We start from the raw sequence: 20,547 nt of genomic DNA on the forward strand, positions 1-20,547 counted from the left end.
TTAATTCATAGCAGCAGTCATTTTTTTTTTATCAATGCTCAACAATGTTTCTGACAATAATCTATATTGTCATCCCTTTTACGTTGCTGAAGGTGCAGGAATACTAGCAATATTAAGCTCATTTGCAACCCAACAGGAATCTTTTCTCAGTGGCCACTATGATTGAGCTGGAGCATGAGGGTGCATGAAACTGACTAAAGCATCATGATACTCATCAGAAGCTTCACAAATGTTCCCAATCCACCACTTGATGTCATAAATACAAGCAATGTGACCTAACTTTAGAGCCTGTTTTCTCCCTTCTGAGGCAAAACGTCTATCCAGAAAAAATATATGTTGTACAGTAGTTTAAAGTCTGCTCTTTTTAATGAATGTTGTTTCAAGAAAATCGGTTATGCTTCTTTTTTGCTATTGGACTTCAAAGATGGCGGAAAATTTAATGCGTGATTTGTGAAAGCAAGTTTAGATGACATTATCACAGGAACTAAGTAACTTTTAAGTCTGTTATTTTATGATGGTGTCCCTTTGGATAGTTAGCTATACTTATGTCATACTAAAATACTGTTTTCCTTTGGAGATATGGGCAGCTGAATTCCAGAAAAATATTACACAATGGATTTTTTGGCCTACTTTGGCCTCAAACTATCAAAAAAGTACTTTTTTGTAAGCCTTGAGGCAGCGATTTTTGAAATCAGCATCAAAAGTTGTATAAGCCTGTGTATAAGCATGTGCACTTTCACATCTTCTGCTCTCATAGATCTGCCACAGCAATTACTTGAACACTGCTGATTGTGCACCACAGAGTCGATGACCGCTTCACCTACCTCCACTACCAAGGCCACAACTCCACTACTATTGCATACTGTGAAATGAAACTGTTAAATAAACTGTGAGTCATTATGTTGAAGATCAAAAACATGACTTTGCTTTTGTGGTTTGGAATTCCCCTTTATTGCTGAAATATGGGAAGCAGCACACTCTCATCCAGTTGAGGTCTGATGTTCTCTGTCTTCATTCTATATTGTTCCCGTGCTGATATTGATAACATTCCCTGACTGTTGCAGCTGCATACACCAATACCATACTTGCCAACTCTCCCTGATTGTCAGGGAGACTCCCTGAAATAGTAGAAATCTCCATAATTCCCTGAAGAGTCTGGCAATCTCCCTGATTGCACCTTACCCCCATTATGTAGATGCTATATTTTAAAGAAAACTGATATATATACATTAAAATAGGATCATTAATATCAGTTCCCTGTATTGGTTATAGCGCAATGATCCCTATGGCTACATGCATTTTCTGAAAAGTATCAGTGTGTTTTTCATCAACAAGTTGATTTTACCAATTGCTTTGGGTCTCATTTACATGTGGACGTAAGCCTTCCCTCCAACATGACCCCTTCCATCAGGTACAAAATGTACCTAATGGGATGGGTCATTTTGGAGGGTCTGTGTAAGTAAATTTTAATGCACGCCTCTCAGATGTAGCAGTATACACCCACTTTAATGCGCGCTCATAGGTGGTGCTTTCACAATGTCCCTGAAATGCTTTTTCAAAAGTAGGCAAGTATGACCAATAGGCAGCCACTGGCAAATTATCATAAACATTGTGTTTACTTGTACGTGCTTCTATGCCTGGCTTGCAAACAGGATTTGTAGAGTGGGGACACATAATTTGCACTGTGTAAGCATAAAAAGTCATTATGTAGTCTCTGTTAGACAGGTGTCATTTTGATATTGCAACCACTGTTCTCAACTGTGTTTATTATACATGCAGATGTCATCAGTGTTCAGTTGCTGATAAAGTTAGATTAAAAAAGAAGGTAACCAGGCGGTGTGCTTATCCAGGCTCTGTTTTAGGAGGTGTTCCTTCTTTCCTTTCCTCCATGTTGAGTTTGCAGCATGTGTTTGGTCCTATTTTTACTAAAAGGTGCCCACACACATAGCGATCTGCACACGATCAGCCGATGTGTACGATTTCTCTTGAAACTCTCCCCGGCAGCTCTGCACATGATCTCCACACGATCTGCACACAATTTGGTGTCCAATCTTCAAACGATCTATCCTGCATCCAGACTTTCACATTGCATCGTGTCCTAGATTGTCAGATCTGGCCTACAGCACGGCAGATCAAAAGATGCGAGGTGCCATGAGCGGGGACGCACATCAGCATCGTGATCAGGAGTAAAACTTCACGATTTCGCCATACTTTTCACGATTTGTCCTGACGATTCGTCGAAATCGGCCAAATTGGATGAAAAATTGCTATGTGTGTGGGCAGCTTTAGAGTTCCTATTTGATTATAATTTCTGCTTCTTGTATCTGCTAACAGTCCCTTTTCTGTTTTAGAAATCCAATAGTTTAGATGGAATATTTAAATGACATTTGATGAAGCTGAAGATGTTTGCTTCCTATGTTAATGGTTGCAGGACATTTCAAAACAATTTATTGATAATCATGGACTTACTGTATTTGTTACTTACAAAAGAGTCCTGTAACTGTTTAGTAAACAGCTTTAAAATTCTTGTTAGATGCGGATTTCTGCCTAATAGTTGCATTAAGGGATGGAAATCGGAAGCCCACCATCATATGATGGCAGTGCTTCCACCATTGAATCTTTCAATGCAACGGTAACTAACCATCGCATCAAAAGAATTCAATGGTAAAAACTGTTCATATGAATAGTAAAGGGCCGGGATTGGGAAAGGGGCTCAGACACGGAGCAGCAAAAAAACAAACAAACAGCTGAGCCAGGCAGGCAGGCAGGCAGAGCTGACTGAGCAAGAGAATGAGAAACACTGCCACGCTGCTGCTGCTGCTGCTGTGGGCACTTAAAGCAAAAAAAAACCCTGAAGTCTAAAAACATGTATTAAAAATACTTAAAACACAAAGAAGCCCCCCTACAGCACCAGCAAAGAAATCACTCTCCATCTCTGCTGGTGTAAACGTTGTTAGCTGTCACTCTGGGCCTAATTCAGACCCGCGGGTCGATGTTAGCCCAGTGCGCATCCGTCGTGTCCATACGCTAGACCCGGATAGCGATGGGCAAGCCGTCGCTATGGGTCTTGCTACAAAGGGGGCGTGCTGTCGATGGTGAGTGACAGCACGCCCCCTTTGGTTGGCGTGCCGGGGACGTGGCTGCCCAGACAGAGGCGTTTTCATGGGAACGCCTGCCGTCTGGGGCCGGCCCCACTTACATCACAAGCGATGTCAGTGGGAGTGCTCTCGGCTCTGATAGAGCCGAAAGCACTCCAGGGCTTGCGGCAACGAGACCCTACCACAAGGGTCTTGTCGCAAGCCCGATAGTCACGATGGTCTTGACCATCGCGACCATCTTCCTGGCCGCTCGCTATAGCTGTGGGTGGTCACCCACAGCTATACGAGCGGCCAGGAGGCCACTCTAAAATTCAGAAGGACGGCCCTGATTCAGAGCGAGCGCTCTGTCAGAGCGTCCGGCTCTGAATCAGGGCTTCTGTGTGTGTCTGGCAGTGACTGCTGCTGCAGGGCCAGCGCTGCACACTGATTGGCTTTCACTGTCTCAGAGAGCCAATCAGAGCTAGCAGAGAGGGAGGGAGGGACTGAGGGCCATGCCAGGTCTGAGGCAGTGAGAGATGGCCTCCAACAATCCCAGCAAAATGAACCAGGAAGATTATTAGAGGCAGAGACACAACACTCAGCAGCCAGGGGAGGCATAGCTTTTAGGAATTAAAGAAAATAAGCCACCATCAGAATACCATTACCATGTTTGCTGCCATCGAATGGTAAAAACATCAAACGAAAAACATTGATGGCCGGTAAATATCGACCATCGATGTCTATCCCTAGTTACAAAGAGATTACTCATCAGAGCAGTGACTAGGGTTGTGCAACCAGTGCCACCACACAGAGAGCAAGGGCTCTGTGGGCAGCACCATCGCCTCCCCACGGTCCTTGCTTCTGGCTAGCAGGGTGCCTGGAACGGCACCCTGCAGCCAGGAACGTTTATGCAGTGCTGTCTGGAGCATCCTGTGGACACTCCAAACGAGCACACTACGTTCTGCGCAGCCAACCAGGCGACCTCAGTATACCCATTCAGCACTGTACTTAACCGGTGCTGCTGGCCCCGTCCCTTTTGCACAACGTCATGCGCTCAATGTCATAATGTTGCATGCTCAGGGGCGCCAGGCCGGCACAAGGCACATTTGTACCCTGGTCCTCATGGTGTAGGGGTATCAGTTAGTCAAGCCCCGAGTGTGAAAGCTGTTATCGTGCCATACTGTACATACACATTGCAAGCAGCTGGTAAACTGCATCCAGAATTACAGCATAAACTAATTTATGACATTAATGCATGATACTTGAATGCAATATCTATCTTTAGTCCACTTATACAATAGACATACTGTACAGATGTCTCCTCGTACACCTAGTCTCAATATGGACAATCCCCAAATATGAAAATGCCAGGGATCTGGTTTTAAAGGGGTCAACTGGAAAAGTAAAATTGTATTCAGTTCACATTTGCCAGCTCTAATAGTACCTCGGTGTTGGAGACACAATTAAACTTTTTTCCCGATGGTTTAGATCAGTGTTTTCCAAACTCATTCCTCAGGGAGCACTAACAGTGCATGGTTTCCAATTTTCTTAGTTGGTGCACAGGTGTATTCATTGCTGGCTGACTTTTTTAAAAGATCCACAGGTGGAGCTAATTATTTCACTAGTAATTCTGTGAGGAGACCTGGAAAACATGCACTGTTGGTGCACTGTGAAGAATGAGTTTGGGCAACACTGGTTTAGATCACCTAGCCAAATAAGCAGTATGCTTCCTGCTTCTCAAATTTCTGCTGGGGATGCGGTTTGGAGGTGGGATCTCCTTTCCATAACTGGTGGGAAAGCTGCCCTAAAATTGTTCCATTTTGCCAAAAAATTAGGCAATGTGCAACTGAAATTGTGTGTGTGGGAGAAATTCCAGATTGTACAGAATTTTGCTTAATAAATGTATCTCAATTTCTTGGTACAAGAAGCCTTTGCTCAAACATTTAAATTATACTGCAAAAGTGTGTGACACAGTCGGGATAGGGGTTCCTCTCCTGGGGTAGATGGACTCCCTCTTTACACACACAGCAGCCATAGAAACAGGATAAAAGTCTGGGGTCTCGTACAAACTGGTTGGCGCCAGTCTTTATTGTGCCAAAGGAATATAAACATAAACAAAACATAAACATAAGTCCTAGCCCGGCTGGGCACTAGCTACACAGCAGATTCCCTCTCTGTAGTAATGGTAGGGCATATTGCCCTCACCATCAACAAAACACGTGCACAGTACTTACAAGGAAAGTAACCGTGTCTCTGAACAAGCTAGTCTGTCAGCTCTCCCAGGTGTGAGACACTCAGCCACAAACAAACCCAGCTTATATTAGCCATTTCCAGCTGCAAGCCCTAATAAGCCTGTTACCAGGCTGAAAGGCCCAAAATCGGGAGTGGCCTGTGGATGGAGCCCTCCCTCTCCTCACATCCACACTCCCAGGACCCAAACTGGCTTTTCTCTAAAGTGGACATTTCTAGTCTGTTTTTTCCCAAACAGACTTCTCCTGGGGGTTTCAGAACACATATGACAGGAACCTAGGACATACATAGAAGCCATTCCACACTTCTCCAGTGCTTCTATCACAAGTTGTAATTCTATGGCACTGACTCTCTCCTAAAGTATAAGAGCATGGTTAGCTAGATTAGACCTTGTCATGTATTGATGGCTACTTTGGACTATAATTCATAATGTACAACAACCTGGCTATGATGGCTAGAATTTAAATATTAGTCTATGTAAGTCCTTTATCTTTGCTGATTGAGCTCCAGATTAGTCACTCAGACTTTCATACGAGTCTTCCTCTGGATGCTATTCTCTTGCAAAGGGAAGGTAAGAGGAGCATTAGGATTCTGACAAAAAACCATTTCCTGCAGGTACTCATCATGAATCACTGCACATCGTACTATGGGCCTGATTCAGAGATGGACACTAATGCGATCGCAGCTGCGATTCCGTACACATCTGCGAAAATAGCTGCAAAGCTTACCCAAGCATAAAGACGACCGCCGCTGCCTTCTCATTTGCATATGTCGTCGCATACCTGCGTAAATATTGGTAACATTGATGCACATCAAGCCCCCATCTTGCCCTTGTGGAAGATCTAACCAGCCGCAGACTCTGCAGCTCTCCTGACATGCAGAGAGCTCTCATGCTGTGTAGGAGATCGCAATTTATGCATGCCCATGTAACAGCGTTTAAACGGTCCTTTAGACACATCTGCGTTTTATCGACCACCCCCCTGTTACCACCCCCAAACACTGACAACCTGTAATTCATTTAGCGATGGATTCCTCTGTGCACCGGTAATCGCAATGCGATCGCTGCACACGAGCAGTGCGGCTTATGCGCAATAGCAAACAATCGCTCGATATGCGTACATAATCACCTTTGCATCCATCTCTGAATCAGGCCCTATATCTCTTCCTCATAAATACAAATGACTTCGGCCCTCTGAGGATGAAGATTTCATAGGCTCTACTTATATTGCTCCCGTTTCCTCCTCTCTCCTACCCTAGGTGTTTGTGTTACAATGAGGATTATGCAGGAATTTATGCATCTACATATTTTGTCTTGTTTTTCATACTGATCCAATAAAGAGAAAAAAAACAGGAAAACAAAATTATACCTGAGTGCCTCACATTGAACTTTTCCCAATAGCATTGCCCACAAATCCAGGTATTAACTTGTAGCAAAGAAGTAATTCACAAACACTTACTCGCTTATAGCTACAGTACCTCTGCGAGCATATAAAAATAAGAAACACACAGTCCATTGTGCATTGTAGCAACCATATTCTGTGAAAGCCAAAATGTATAGGAGACAACCTTGATATGCTCATAATCAAGTAAAATCCTATGTACTTCTATAAAGTTTACCTTATGGAAATTGAAATTTCTCAAACTTTCTAACAGAAACCAATCAGATTGTTGCTATCCTTTATCTAGTACAATCTATAAAATGAAGGCTATAATCTGTTTGGTTACAATGGGTAACCCTTCCACTTGTCCTCTTTAGAAAGTATGATAACTCACCCCCTTAGTTATGTGGTTTAGCTAAGATAAAGACGTCACAAAACCACATTTACTCAGTACTACTGTGTTTGGGATTTGAATTATCCCTGCTAAATCTATAACCATATATAATGAAAAGGTGAACTTACCTCCAGAATGGCTCTTGGTAGTGCTGGTGTACATGGGCTAGAACTGCTCCCAGACCCAAGCCTGGCATGTGCTTGTTGTATGAAGCCTGGCCATTTAGCCATTCCCTGGTCAACACTTTTCTTTTCTGGTATCTGAAATGTAGTAAAAACTAATAATTCTACCACTATAGCAATGTGTGAAATGAAGCTTAAATGCAGAACTTTTGACTAAAACACATTGCTTGGATACCACAGCTGGGAGGTTTAGGGTTTAGTCCTGTAGTGTCATTAGCTAGTGTTTCTGATTACATGTACTTCTCAATGAAACAAAACTTAATTTTCATAACTCATTTATTGTTTTTTTTTAGAAGACCTTTAATTAATGGTAGGTCAACCAATTAAATCCAAACCATGGATTTAAATTGTGCTTATTCGCTCATTGATACCACTTATTAGAGGAAGTGAGCAGGTGACTCATTAAAATCATCCGAAGTTTGTTGAAGACTCAATATTGCTGGATGACACATTTAGATAGGAGCTGACAATAACCTTTGTTGATGGAAGCTGGACCCCTATGATGTGATATGAACATTGAGATACTACAGTATTGTGAATGTATCACTTACTTTTAATTTAACAATATTAAACTATTATAATGTTTTTATTTTACAATAAAGCTTTACATTCTGTCAGATATTATGCAGGATACAGTTCTCGTACTTTATACTGATTTCCACTAAAAGGGAGAATCTTGATTAAAGATTTGTATATGTTACGTGAACATTATTTTTAGGGCATTGAAAGTATTGTGTTTATAATATGGGTCACTATGTTTTCTCTCCCCCCCCCCCACTAACATGGAGATAAATAACCACATTTTCAGTTAGTAGAAGTACTGTGGTTTAAAGTTTGATCTCTAGTACTGTGTTAGGGTTGCTCACATTGTCCCTCATTTTTTCCAAAATGACTGAAAAATCTACAAAATGTGTAATACAGACAAGGCTAGAGGCAGCTCAGAAATTGGGCGTACCATAACACCTGAAGAGTACGGTATACACTACTGGTCAAAAGTTTTAGAACAGCCCAATTTTTCCAGTTTTTATTGAAATGTAAGCAGTTCAAGTACAGTAAATAACCTAAAATAGTAAAAGGTAAGCGGTAAACTGCTAGAGATTAAAAGGAACCAGTAATAGGTTAAGAATTTACAGCTGTGCTGAAGCAATGAAAAAGAGACTTGCCTGGGCCATGAAACGCCGCCAGTGAACTACTTAAGACTGGAAGAAGGTCTCATGGACTGATGAATCTAAATTACATTTTTGGTTCATCACGCAGGGTTTTTGTGCGTCGAATAGGCGAAAGGATAGTTCCTCAGTATGTGAGGTTTAATTACTAAGTGGCAGATTGTAAAAGATACAGTTTCCCAACATGTTTAAGCCCAAAATTAAAATGGAAAAGCTTTTGATAGCAAAACTCCCCTTGTGGTGTTATTAAAAGCACTACCCTATTACATTTTGGGCAAGCAGTTTAGTAAATAAACCCCTGTGACATCGACTGTCAAACATGGAAGAGGAAGCGTGATGATCTGGGACTATTTTGCTGGATCCCAATTAGACGTCTTCCACAGAGTGATTGCCACCCTAAAGCAAAACGGCTACCACAGCATTTTGTATCACCATGCAATACCCTCTGGTCAATGCCTAGTTGGTCAAGGGTTCATTCTATAGCAATATAATAACCCAGAACATACCTCCAGGCTATGTTAAAGCTATTTCTGAGGAAAACAACAAAATGGTCGGTTTCCAATAATGGAATGGCCAAAACAGCCTTCAAGTTTTTAAACCCCATCCAGACCAAATAAAATAGTGGAGCGCTAGTTTGATCAAGTAACCACACAAGTATCAAAAAACAACTTTATTAAAAACTCAGCTGGTCAATAAAAATGCATTAGCATCACACGGTTTCACTTTTAAATGCAATAGACACAATAAAATATAGGGTATATGAATCAATGAGAGCAAATATAGGGCACAATAGGATAGAATACGGAACCCCTCTGAGTCCCTCTCCTGAGTGTCCACAATGTAAAGCTCCTACTATATAGTCCACTCCCTATAAGTGAATACCTCGGATTATAGAGAAATGTCCTCTTTCAGATGAAATAAAAAGTTCAGTTAAGATCACGATTTAGACAGGGAAAGATTGCCCAAATTAATCGGAGTATTAAAGAGCTATGTACCTTCTGAGGAAACCGGAAGTGCCATAAGCCTGGGGAAATGCGTCAAGGACAAAGACTTTCCACTTTTGCACGGACACTTTGTTTCTTTTCTCTGGATCTATTCGTTATCAGACGGCTGAAAGTAAATGGAGCGCTTAGGACAGAGGTTCCCAAACGTGGCCCTCAAGTCTCCAGGTTTTAGATATATCCATGGCTGCGCACAGGTGGTTAAATCAAATTGACTGATGTACTAATTCAGTCACCTGTTCTTAACCATGGATATCTCCAAAACCGGGACTGTTGGGGAGCCTTGGGGACAGTATACTGTCAAAAGCAGCGCAGCCCTACACAGAGTTATTACTGCCTATATACATCAGACGGCACCTCATCTCCAGGCTGCACGGACATACAGAAGCGGCAACCGGCGCACTGCCAGGAATTTGCCAACCAACGGTAGATGCTCACGATTACACCAGGAGCTTAGAAAATATAGGTGACTCTTTAATACTCCAGTTCATTTGGGCAATCTTTTCCTGTCTAAATTGCTGTCAACAGAATTTTTTATTTCATCTGAAAGAGGACATTTTTCTATAATCCAGAGGTATTCACCTATAGGGAGTGTTCCATATAGTAAGAGCTTTACATTGTGGACACTCAGGAGAGGGACTCATAGAGGGGTTCCATATTTTATACTATTGTGTCCTATCTTTGATCTCATTGACCCATGTACCCTATATTTTATTGCATTTAAAAATGAAACCGTGTGATGATAATGCATTTTTATTGACCAGAGGAGTTTTAAATAAATTTGTTTTTTGATACTTGTATGGTCACTTGATCAAACTAGCGCTCCACTATTTTATTTGGTCTATTTGGTTTTAGCAGGTGCAGAACCCGCTGTGTGAGCTGCCTGTTTGTTCAGGGTAAACCATCTGGTTAATTAGCGCACCTGATTTTGTTCTTTAAACCCCATCCAACTGGTTTTGGATGAACTGGGCAGAAGAGTGAAAGCAAAGCAACCTACACATACAGTACTGTATAACACATTTGTGGGAACTTCTGCAACAGTGTTGGGAAGAACTTTATGAACTATATTTCCATTATAGAATGAACGCCTGGAGTGTGTTCAGCGTTTATACAGTAAATGCAAAAAGTGTCTACTTTCATGAGTCATATATTTAGATTACAATTTGTTAAAATTATTATTTGAATTCTTTTTTTTTATCTCCAATTGTTTATTTATTCTATGCTTTAACTTCAGTGTACATTAGGATAATAAACTGTGAAACTTTCATTAAAAACTGGAAAAATACAGGTATTCTAGTAGTTTGTATAATTTATCTTCTTTTTCACTAAGATTCATCTGGAGTGTAATTTATGAAGGAACTCCTTTTTAATTTCAAGACGTTCTGCTCATCATCATTACGTGGTGAACTATTTATTCATGCATTAGATTTCACTTTTAAAACAATACACACTATATATTTTCTCCTCTCTTTAGGTCTGACTGTGCCAAATGATTTCACTTTATTGGACATTAATGATACAATTCATTCTCAAAACATACTGTACTATAGCAGGTAGAATTATTATTCTGGTTATTAATGCCATTCCTAGGCCAGCTACCTTTACCTTATTAATAGGCCCCACAGTTGGATGATCTGAAGTGTGTTTTGGTGGCTCTGAATTCTTCCCCATGTTATCATGTTGGAGAATCAATAATTGGGTCTGGTCTTTGGGGAGTGTGCGATGAAACTTCTTTTGACTTTGAACTTCCTCAGTTTTCTGTTATTAAAAAATGTTATTTCAGTAAAACAAAATTTCACAGTAAACATAAACTAAAACAACTGTATTCTCTATGATGTTTTTTTTCTTTTTGGAAATACAGGTTTTCACTTTTGTAGATTGATAAATGTTGCAAGCTTGTTATGTTTCATTTGTTATTAATGGTATGTAGTCAGGAAGCCGGCGGTCGAAATGCCGACTGTGAAAGCCCGGTAGGGGACTAATGATAGGCGGCTAAATACAGATGCCCAGCATACCGAACGTAGGTAAGCAGGATACTTACCAGGTGCCGTCGGGATCTTCATCTGCCGGACTTCTGGCGGTATTTCATCCGCAGTGCTTAGGCCCGGCGGTATGTCATACCGATTCCGTTTTTAATGTGCTCTGTTCATGTTCATTGACTTGGGTAAATGTGGAGGATTTGCTAAAATGTTTACTAGTGTTCATGTTGGGAAGTTGAGATGCATGAATCCTCTTCTGGATAATGTAGAGTTGAATCAGTTTGTTTAGAATAAGGTCATGAATGAAACAATCCTGGAAGCAGTATGAGAAGCACTGGAATTATGTGGGACATTGGAGTAATGAAGTCCTGGTAGCATTTTGGAAATGTTTCGAAAATAACAAATGTAAAACCTGTCTATAGCCTCTGACGGTGGCATATGCAGTAAATTGTGTGTGTATATATATATCTATGTTATTAATTATCAAAGCTGTCTCTTACAGGGGCTGTTCACTCTTGGGCAGCCCCACACATTTATCTGAAGCTAAATTGTACTGCAGCTCACATTGCTGGAAGACTTCATCCATCCAGTCCTCTTAAGTAGGACTCTGATAGAACTATCCTGGACAGATTCTAGGTCTTGGCTGTGAGCTGCTGCACTACTGCAGTATAAATGGAAGGCTCAGCCCTCTGCCTTTGTCTATGTAAGCATGGATTCCCCTATCATTTCTGCTCTGTTGAAAAATGTGTTGTTCCCAGTCACCTTGATTCAATGTCTCCTCCAAAGTTTCAGTCTCCTGCATCAAAAAGCAACAAACCATGTAGCTACTGCACAAGGTGGAGAGTGATACTAAATATCTATACAAATAAATAAATCGTATTTTCTGCTCTCTATTGAAATGAATAGGAGACTGGGTCAATAAAAATCTCTATTTAATATTTAATAGAGATTTTTATTGACCCAGTCTCCTATTCATTTCAATAGAGAGCAGAAAATACGATTTATTTATTTGTATAGATATTTAGTATCACTCTCCACCTTGTGCAGTAGCTACATGGTTTGTTGCTTTTTGGTTGATACAATTTTTTGGTCTTAACTAGATCAAGATTGCTACTAGCTAGGAGGTGGATTATTTTTGGTATATATTATTCAGAGTGCCGGGTATTGTAGTGTGTTAACTACATATACTTATATCATAGTCTCCTGCATCAGCCTGATATCACCAACTCAGCCGTGCATCCAAGCCTTGTTTTGGTTTGCATCCTTCACTGCGCCTAGCACTGATCAGACACCTCACTGTCTCCTTAATTTACAGTCCCAGATTGTGCTTCTTCACTGATCTTGTATTAATGCTTAATATCACTTACTGGTCACTACGCATTGCCATTGTAGAATATTTAGAAGATGTCTCCAGCCCCTGTTCCCCAGACTATGTCTACCTTGTGCCACTGACAGCTTATTCTACTAGGACCTCATTTGCAGTGCAGATTCTACACAATCACTCCCAAGGCTTTTCCCTTAATCTGTTATTCATTGTTTGCTGGGCTGTGTATGCCTCTAAATACTTCTATGCCTACGCTGTTTAAAGCCAGCTGTCTACAATAAATCCGGGTCTTTGCCCTCTTATTAAAACAAATTAGCATGTTGGGGCATGATATTGCATTGAGTAATGGGGCGCTCCACAGTGCAGCTGGGTGGAGGGGTAATATATATAGAGGAGAGCATTGTATGAAAATGGACAAGTGTTAGTATTAGTGTAAACTGTCTGACTAGCATGACAATGCTGAAGGTTCCAACTCAAAACTTCACAAATGATATAATCTGGATTACTCTGTCTTCTCAAAACACATTATAACACTTATTATAACTAGCCCTTAATGACAAAATGTGAACACAACTAAGCCAGAATGACAAAATATGCATGAACTGAGGCATATGAACTGCAGTGTTGCTCTTTTACCAGTTGAAGTGGTGAGCCTTCAGTTGGGTTACATCTTCCATCGATTTTCTGTCTTATATCTTCATGCTGCAAAATTGAAACAGTACAAGATTTTTATTTCAGCATCCAAAATCCTACCACCTCACCCCCCTCCTCTGTCTATTCACCATATAACACAGTCTGTATCAGTAGTGAGATTGGGGTTTCTCCTCTTTTGATCACAAAGAAGTTGGGAATCAGTTTTATCAAATGAAGCCGGCACATGTTCAGAAGAGCAAAGTGTGGGGCTCGGAGGATTAACAACCATTACTGGGCCACATAGCGGCTGCAATCCCGGTAGTCCCTCTGATGACCCTAGGGACATATTAATAATGTTGAGAGGCATGACCTAAGTGCAGTACAAACCAGTTTCTAAATTCAGTACAAACCAGTTTCTAAATTCCACATATTTCACAGTTAAGCACCTTAAGTTTTATTATGGTGGTTTTCAAGAGTACTATCTCCCATGCGGCCCCTGTGCTAAAAAAAGATTGTGCAACCCTGCTTTAAAGTACAGGTGAATAAACTATCCAGTGGAGTAAAGCGATGTAGCGACCCAGATGTGCAACCAGCTTGAGAATTCTTCCTGTGTGGATGATCATTATTAGAAGGGTAATGCTTCAGTTGGTGACAGCCCTCTCCTACTATTCCTCCTTTTACATGCAGTGTTCTACAACGGAAGAATTTGAATGTGTCAGTATATTTTAATTCATTATCATATTTCACCCCTTATTTTCACTGACTTTAAATTTTTAATTTTGTGGTTTAACATGAGAACATTCCGTGGCTAACTGCTGTATGCATTATCCTTCCACACTTCACACTGAATGGAAATACATAGGGCATTGTGACTGGAATTAGCATAAGGTAGTAAATCTGGCTACCGTGCACGCACTTGCGACCCAGAATCATACCCGAAGTCTGAGATGGGAAAATGTAATTGTCATACAGTATGTGTGGTTTGTCGTGGTTTAGTTACAACTCTATAATACATAACAGACACGTGGGTGCAAGGGTAAGTGTGATATTTGGGTATAGATACAATGTAAAGAACTAAAGTGGAATATGTCTCTTTTAAAGTGGATTTGGGCACTACATCCAGTAATGGAGATGGGAGTACTGAGGTATGAGGCACAATGAGATATCATTAGTGTATTAGCAGGTTGCATTCTTATTGGAAGAAGTAAAATAAGTAAAACTGAAATTACAATTTTAGTTCTAGGTACATTATCATATTTCTTTTCTGTTTTGTTTCAAAATGTTGCCTTGTGCCATCATGGCAGCTTTCAATTAAGGCTATAAAAGGCCTAGTTGGGTGTGGCTAACAGCCAGCCCCTGTATAGATGTGTCCCTCTGTATCTAGGAGGTTAGTACATTTAACTGTAATGTAATGGTGTGCTGGGCATATATGCTAGTGTTAGGGACCTACCGAAAAATGGGGTCCCTTGATGCTGGGCTGCAGGCTTAAATGCTTTGCATTATATTATTGTTAGCGCTGATAGCAAAAGTTTTTCTGATATATATATATATATATATATATCCTCAGTCCCATTTTATTCTGACCACATACAACACATGCCTAATCACAAGTGACCCTTTCCTGCATGAACTCAGTATGAAATACTCCTGCCTCAAACTGTATCAAATGTGTTTATATGGGTCATCTTTTTAAATTTATACTTTTTAGTTTTGTTTTCTATCCATGCTCTTTTCTCAATGAAGTACACAGAATTGAGTGCCTGAACGCTTATATTGATACGTTTCAGGTGTGTTATGACTGTTGTAGTAGTAAATAACTCAACCAAAAAATAACTTGAGTGAGCAAATGTTCTTTCCAATCAACCCATAACCCAGTTGGTTCCCAAACCCATAACTCAGTGGTTCCAAAACCCATGTTATAACCCAGTCATTCTAAAACCCATAACCCAGTGGTTCTCAAACCCATAGCCCAGTGGCTCCCCTTAGCGAGTTGGTGGACCAGAACCAAAATTAATTATTTATGATCAATATGATAGACAAAACTAGTGCTGGTGACCCAGGCGTGCAACCCTTTCCACCATCACATTACTGAACCTAAGGATGACAGGTATGCACAATTAACTTACATTTATACATTTTGCTGAATTTCTCAATAAGAAACTTTTTTTCTACCCTAGGGCGCATTGATTCTATAAAGTTTGGGAACTACTCCACAACTATTCGCCTTATCGCCTAATAATCTATAGAACCAGCCACAGAGAGTATACCCTTATATGCAAATACATTTCTATATTTTCAAAATAATACAGAGTTCTAAGGCTTATGTGTTACAGAACCTCAAATAAATGTATCACAATGAAACTATTAAGCATTTTTTGGTTATGAAAAATATTGTCAGAGTGGAAGAAAAATAAAAGCTGTTTTTTTTTGTAAATAAGCAAATTAAAAACATTTATATAAAGCAAAGTAAAGCATTATCAAAACAAATGCTATCATTAAGAAAATAGGGAGTAAGCATATTTTTTTTTATTATTTACTTGTTTTGCTAAATGGATAGTCACTGCCCTGAAAAGGGAATTAAGTGGTAAAAAAAATATATTTTAATAAGAGCAGTTGAGCAAGCAATAATGATGTTGCTTAAAGAATTTAAGTCAAACCTAAAATAAAATTATTGTAATTAGTGAACTGCTTGATTAACTTTGTATGAATTAAGAGTTTCTCTGAGAAGCCAAGAGCTGCATTGTAACTTGGCTCTTTGTAGTGGTTTGCATACAGTCTACCAGGGACGGATTAACGGGGGGGGGGAGGGCAGTGCCAGATTAATGTACACATGGGCCTGGAGCTGAAATTTATGATGGGCCTATTGTGTGCCGCTGCAAGGGGTGTGGCAAGTGCCGTAGCAGTGTGACTGGTAATGTGGGGTCATGCCCAGTGCAGTGTGGTTGGGGTTTACATAGGGGTGTAGCCTGTGCAGCGTTCTCTTAGGACGCTCAATGCAGTGCTGCATTTCCAGGTGCCGGCGGCCTCAGTACTTTTGCGCAACAGCATGACGTCATGCACTTAAGAGGCACAGGGCCGTCACAGGGCGCTCCGGAGCCGGTCCTGGTACGCCGATGTGTATGTGTAGGCCGGCACTCCTGTGCAAAGTATAGTGCTATGGCGTCTGGTGCCCTCCTAATTACCTCTGCCTGTGAAGGGAGGGAACCATGTAGCAGTCGAATGGGCGGCAGGCACTCTGGACGAATTGTATAAAACACACTAAAAATCCATTTAAGTTATCAACAATTCAGAACTTGTATTCGTCCTCTCAGTAATCCTGATGTAAGAATAAATACAAGTTCTGAAGCGTTGAAAACTTAAACAGATTTACACATACCCATACCCATACCCACACATATACACGTAAATTGGGAGGGTACTGGAATTTGAGGCACACTTAAGGGGGCCGAAGCAGGTGTGGTGAGATATGTTGACAGTCATAATGTCAACATTCATTATGTTAACATGAAAATGTCGACATCAGGGGTTAGGCACTAGGGGAAGGTTAGGGTTAGGCTACGGATGGAGGAGGTTAGGATTAGGCTACATGGGGTGGTTAGGCACCCCATGTTCGCTGACAACATCTATCATTGCCCGTACTTACAGGGCAACCTGACGATATCGTCAGGTTCTGCAAGTACGGGGTTGAGAGAGGGTGACGTCACTGAACAATATATCGTTCAGTGTGGGTGCTCAATGTCATTAATGACATTGAGCACATCACTGTTGGGGAAACACTAGACGATATTGCTCATGGAGCATATCGTCTAGAGGATACACGCCTTTAGACTTCGGGGGGGAGGAGGTTAAGGTAAAGACCTATAAGGTAGGGGTAGGCATTAGGGTTAGGGGGGAATTCGCACAGGAAGGCTAGAGCAGCAGAGGTCATGACCGCTGGGACCCAGAAGCCGCACTAGAGTCACTGCAGCCGTCAGGAGCAGGTTAGACAGCACTGGGCCAACAGGGATGATATGTCGACATTCTATCACTGACATGAATAACTTCAACACTATGACCATGTTGACAATCTCCTATCAACATGATGAATGTTGACATATCACACCACACCCGCTTCAGTCCACTTAACTGTGCCTCAAGCTCCTGTACCCTCCCTATTTACCAGTGTGTGTATGATATATATATATATATATACACACATATATATATATATATATATATATACATACACACACATATGAATATATACACGCACTATATATAAAAAAAAAAAAATATATATATATACTGTATATATACACACACACCTAATTTAATGTGTGTATATATATATATATATATAGATATGTGTGTGTATATATATATATATATATATATAGGGAGAGGGAGAGAGAGATATATTATACACATACACACACACACACACATTTGTGTAAAAATCCACAAAGAAGAACCGCACACACTTAATAGAATTAGCGGATGCTGAGGTTACATATTGTAGCATATATCATATTCAATCCCAAGGGATCAAAAAACGAGACCAGCACACCTTTAACTTAATGCATGTAAAATGGAATGTATTAAAACACAGCCATGCTTAATCGGGTTATACACAAATGCACGTCACATCTGCTATGCAGTAGATTCCTGTTATACTTATCAGTGCCTGGTGACCATATGTATATATTCAATCAAGAGCCCGACAGGCGTTTCAGTGGCAAACCACCTTCATCATGAGCACAGAGTAAATGGGCCTATCCATCAGAAGACTTTTTGAATAATCCGACCAGGAGGTTTTGGTCGCTTCGCTCAGAAAATCATCTAATGGATAGCCGGCAAGGACCAGCGATGCGTGTGCAAGCTGGGTCCCTGCCGACTATCTGTGGAACATGCCCGTCAACCTGACGATGATCGTCAGGTTCGGAATGTTCTCAGATAGGAGGTCGGTCTCCTGCACTGAATGACGTTCAGTGAACGCCGTTCAGTGCGGGCACCGCACCTAGGCGACCTGAAAGACTGAACGCTAGTCGTTCAGTTTTTAAGTCACCTAATGGATAGGCCCCTTAAGGGTCAATGCATGGTGTTAAATAGGGAGTGTGGCGCCAAATCAAACAAACATACATAGATCTCACCTGTCACCCGGGGGCCAGACTACATGCTGGCAGCCGCGTCCCGGAATCAATGTCACAGAGAGTTCCATCTAACCAGCCGGACACATGGTCAGGCATAATAGGTCCGCCCAGAGGGAGAAACACGCTGCAAAGGGGCCAATGCCAGTGTGTCTCCTGGGGGCCGGACACGATGCAATGTGATCACGGCCATCAAACAAGGACCAATAGCTAGAAGCACGTGACTCACATACATCACGTTTGTTTCAGTCAATGGAACATCAATGTTATAGGCGTTGACATTAAATGTTATAGGTGTTGCCATAGAAATCAACATAGGTAAACATAGACAAGATCTAATGGTGGGTACACACTGGGCGATATTACTGAGCGACTGCACGATTACAACATCGTAATCGTGCAATCGCTCAGTAATCGTGCACAAATCGTGCACTTTTATGTCGGAAACGACCCGCGATGCGCACTCCCGCTGGTCGTTTCCAACATTGTCCATCGCCTGAACATGCAGCACAATCTGACGATGTCGTCAGGTTGCTGCATGTTGGGGAATGGGGGAGAGAGCCTGGCGCTGAACGATATCGTTAATGATATCGTTCAGCGGCTGTGCTCAATGTCATGAACGACATTGAGCACACCCTGCCAGGGACACACTAGACGATATCGCTCAGGGAGCATATCGTGTAGTGTGTACGCACCTTAACAGTGTGAGTGTCTGACAGGCACCAAAAACTTGGCAAACAGACTAACATATAAGACAAAGATATTAAGCGCCAAGATACACAGATGGCCCAATCACCATATTAAATAAATGTGAACATATAATATGGCGCACTCAAATAAAACCCCAAAATAGAAAATAACGACATTAATAAAACTAATAATTATTAATGGAAAACAATTATTAATGATTTTTTTATATATAATATGCATATATATATACATAAATATATACACACATATATATATGTACATATACAGTACACACATGTATATATTCACACTGACCTGTATAAACGGACAAGCTGGGCTGATATACAAGTAACCTTGTAGGTGGTGCAAGGATTACTTTGTCAGGGCTCCCCTGCGTTTGTACTATACTTCACTCAGTGAATGCTGCACTTTCTCCCTGTACTTTGGATTCATATGTATATATGTATATATGTATATATATATATATATATATACACACATATGTATATGTACATATACAGGATACACATGTATATGTAACATATACATGTATAATATGTTCACACTGACCTGTATAAACGGACAAGCTGGGCTGAGCTTCCTTCCCTCTTCAGCTAGGCGATTGGTTGAGAGCAGGAAGGAACAGGGGGCGGGGCTTCGGCGGACCAAAGGTGGGCGGGGCTTCATCTGCCGAGTGTGGGCGGGGCTTCGGCTGCCGTGGGTGGGCGGGGCTTCAGCCTGGCCGGCTGGATCGTCCAAGAGGAGGGGGTCAGAATGGGCTAAGCTAAGCTGTTCTGGCGGCTGTTAGGTGAGTGGCCTGGGCTGTTAGTTGGTAGTGTCAGGAAAGAAAAAAAAATATTTTTTCTTGCCTGCACTGCAATGCAATCTGCGTGGGCCTATTTTCAATGGGAGGCCTGGAGCTGTAGCTCCACCCGCCCCATTGTTAATCCGGCCCTGGGGGAGGGGGCACATGGGCGAACGGCCCCGGGGCCCCCACACTTATTGGGGTTAAAGTGGACCGGAAGAGACGGAACCAGTTCCGCCTCCTCCGGCCAACCTAACCCCGGCGCCGCAGGGAGGCTTCATTTGCCGACTTCCGGCTCACGCAGTGCACTGAGGGAGAGACGTCATGATGCCTCTCCCATAGTGCAGAGGAGCAGCCGAGCGGGCTGCAGCGGATGCGGTGCTTAGCTTAAGGATGTCTAAATCCCCTTCACCGAGAGGACCCTGACGTCATCAGTCAGTGTCCAGCATCATTCCCTGCCACCCAAGTGGGCAAAGAGGGGGAATGTAACCATGTGGCGAGCGCGAGTCACCGTGCCCGAAGCGCGGCGAGCGCAGCGAGC

The 20,547-nt window shown here is 41.7% G+C and overlaps 1 protein-coding gene across 1 annotated transcript in view; it reads right to left on the reverse strand.

Moving 5' to 3' along the window:
• Nucleotides 1–20,547, reverse strand: part of NRK (Nik related kinase) — a 297,272-nt gene that overhangs the window by 127,288 nt on the left and 149,437 nt on the right. Inside the window, exons 14-16 of the mRNA XM_088482879.1 lie at nt 13,389–13,454; nt 11,055–11,207; nt 7,229–7,360 (exon numbers count right to left, since the gene is read on the reverse strand). Of these exons, the coding sequence (XP_088339005.1) occupies nt 7,229–7,360; nt 11,055–11,207; nt 13,389–13,454 (351 nt within the window). The remainder of the gene's footprint in view (nt 1–7,228; nt 7,361–11,054; nt 11,208–13,388; nt 13,455–20,547) is intronic.

This window comes from Taudactylus pleione, unplaced genomic scaffold (genome assembly GCF_031769625.1).
Source record: "Taudactylus pleione unplaced genomic scaffold, aTauple2 ptg000296l, whole genome shotgun sequence".
Taxonomy (NCBI): Eukaryota; Metazoa; Chordata; class Amphibia; order Anura; family Myobatrachidae; genus Taudactylus; species Taudactylus pleione.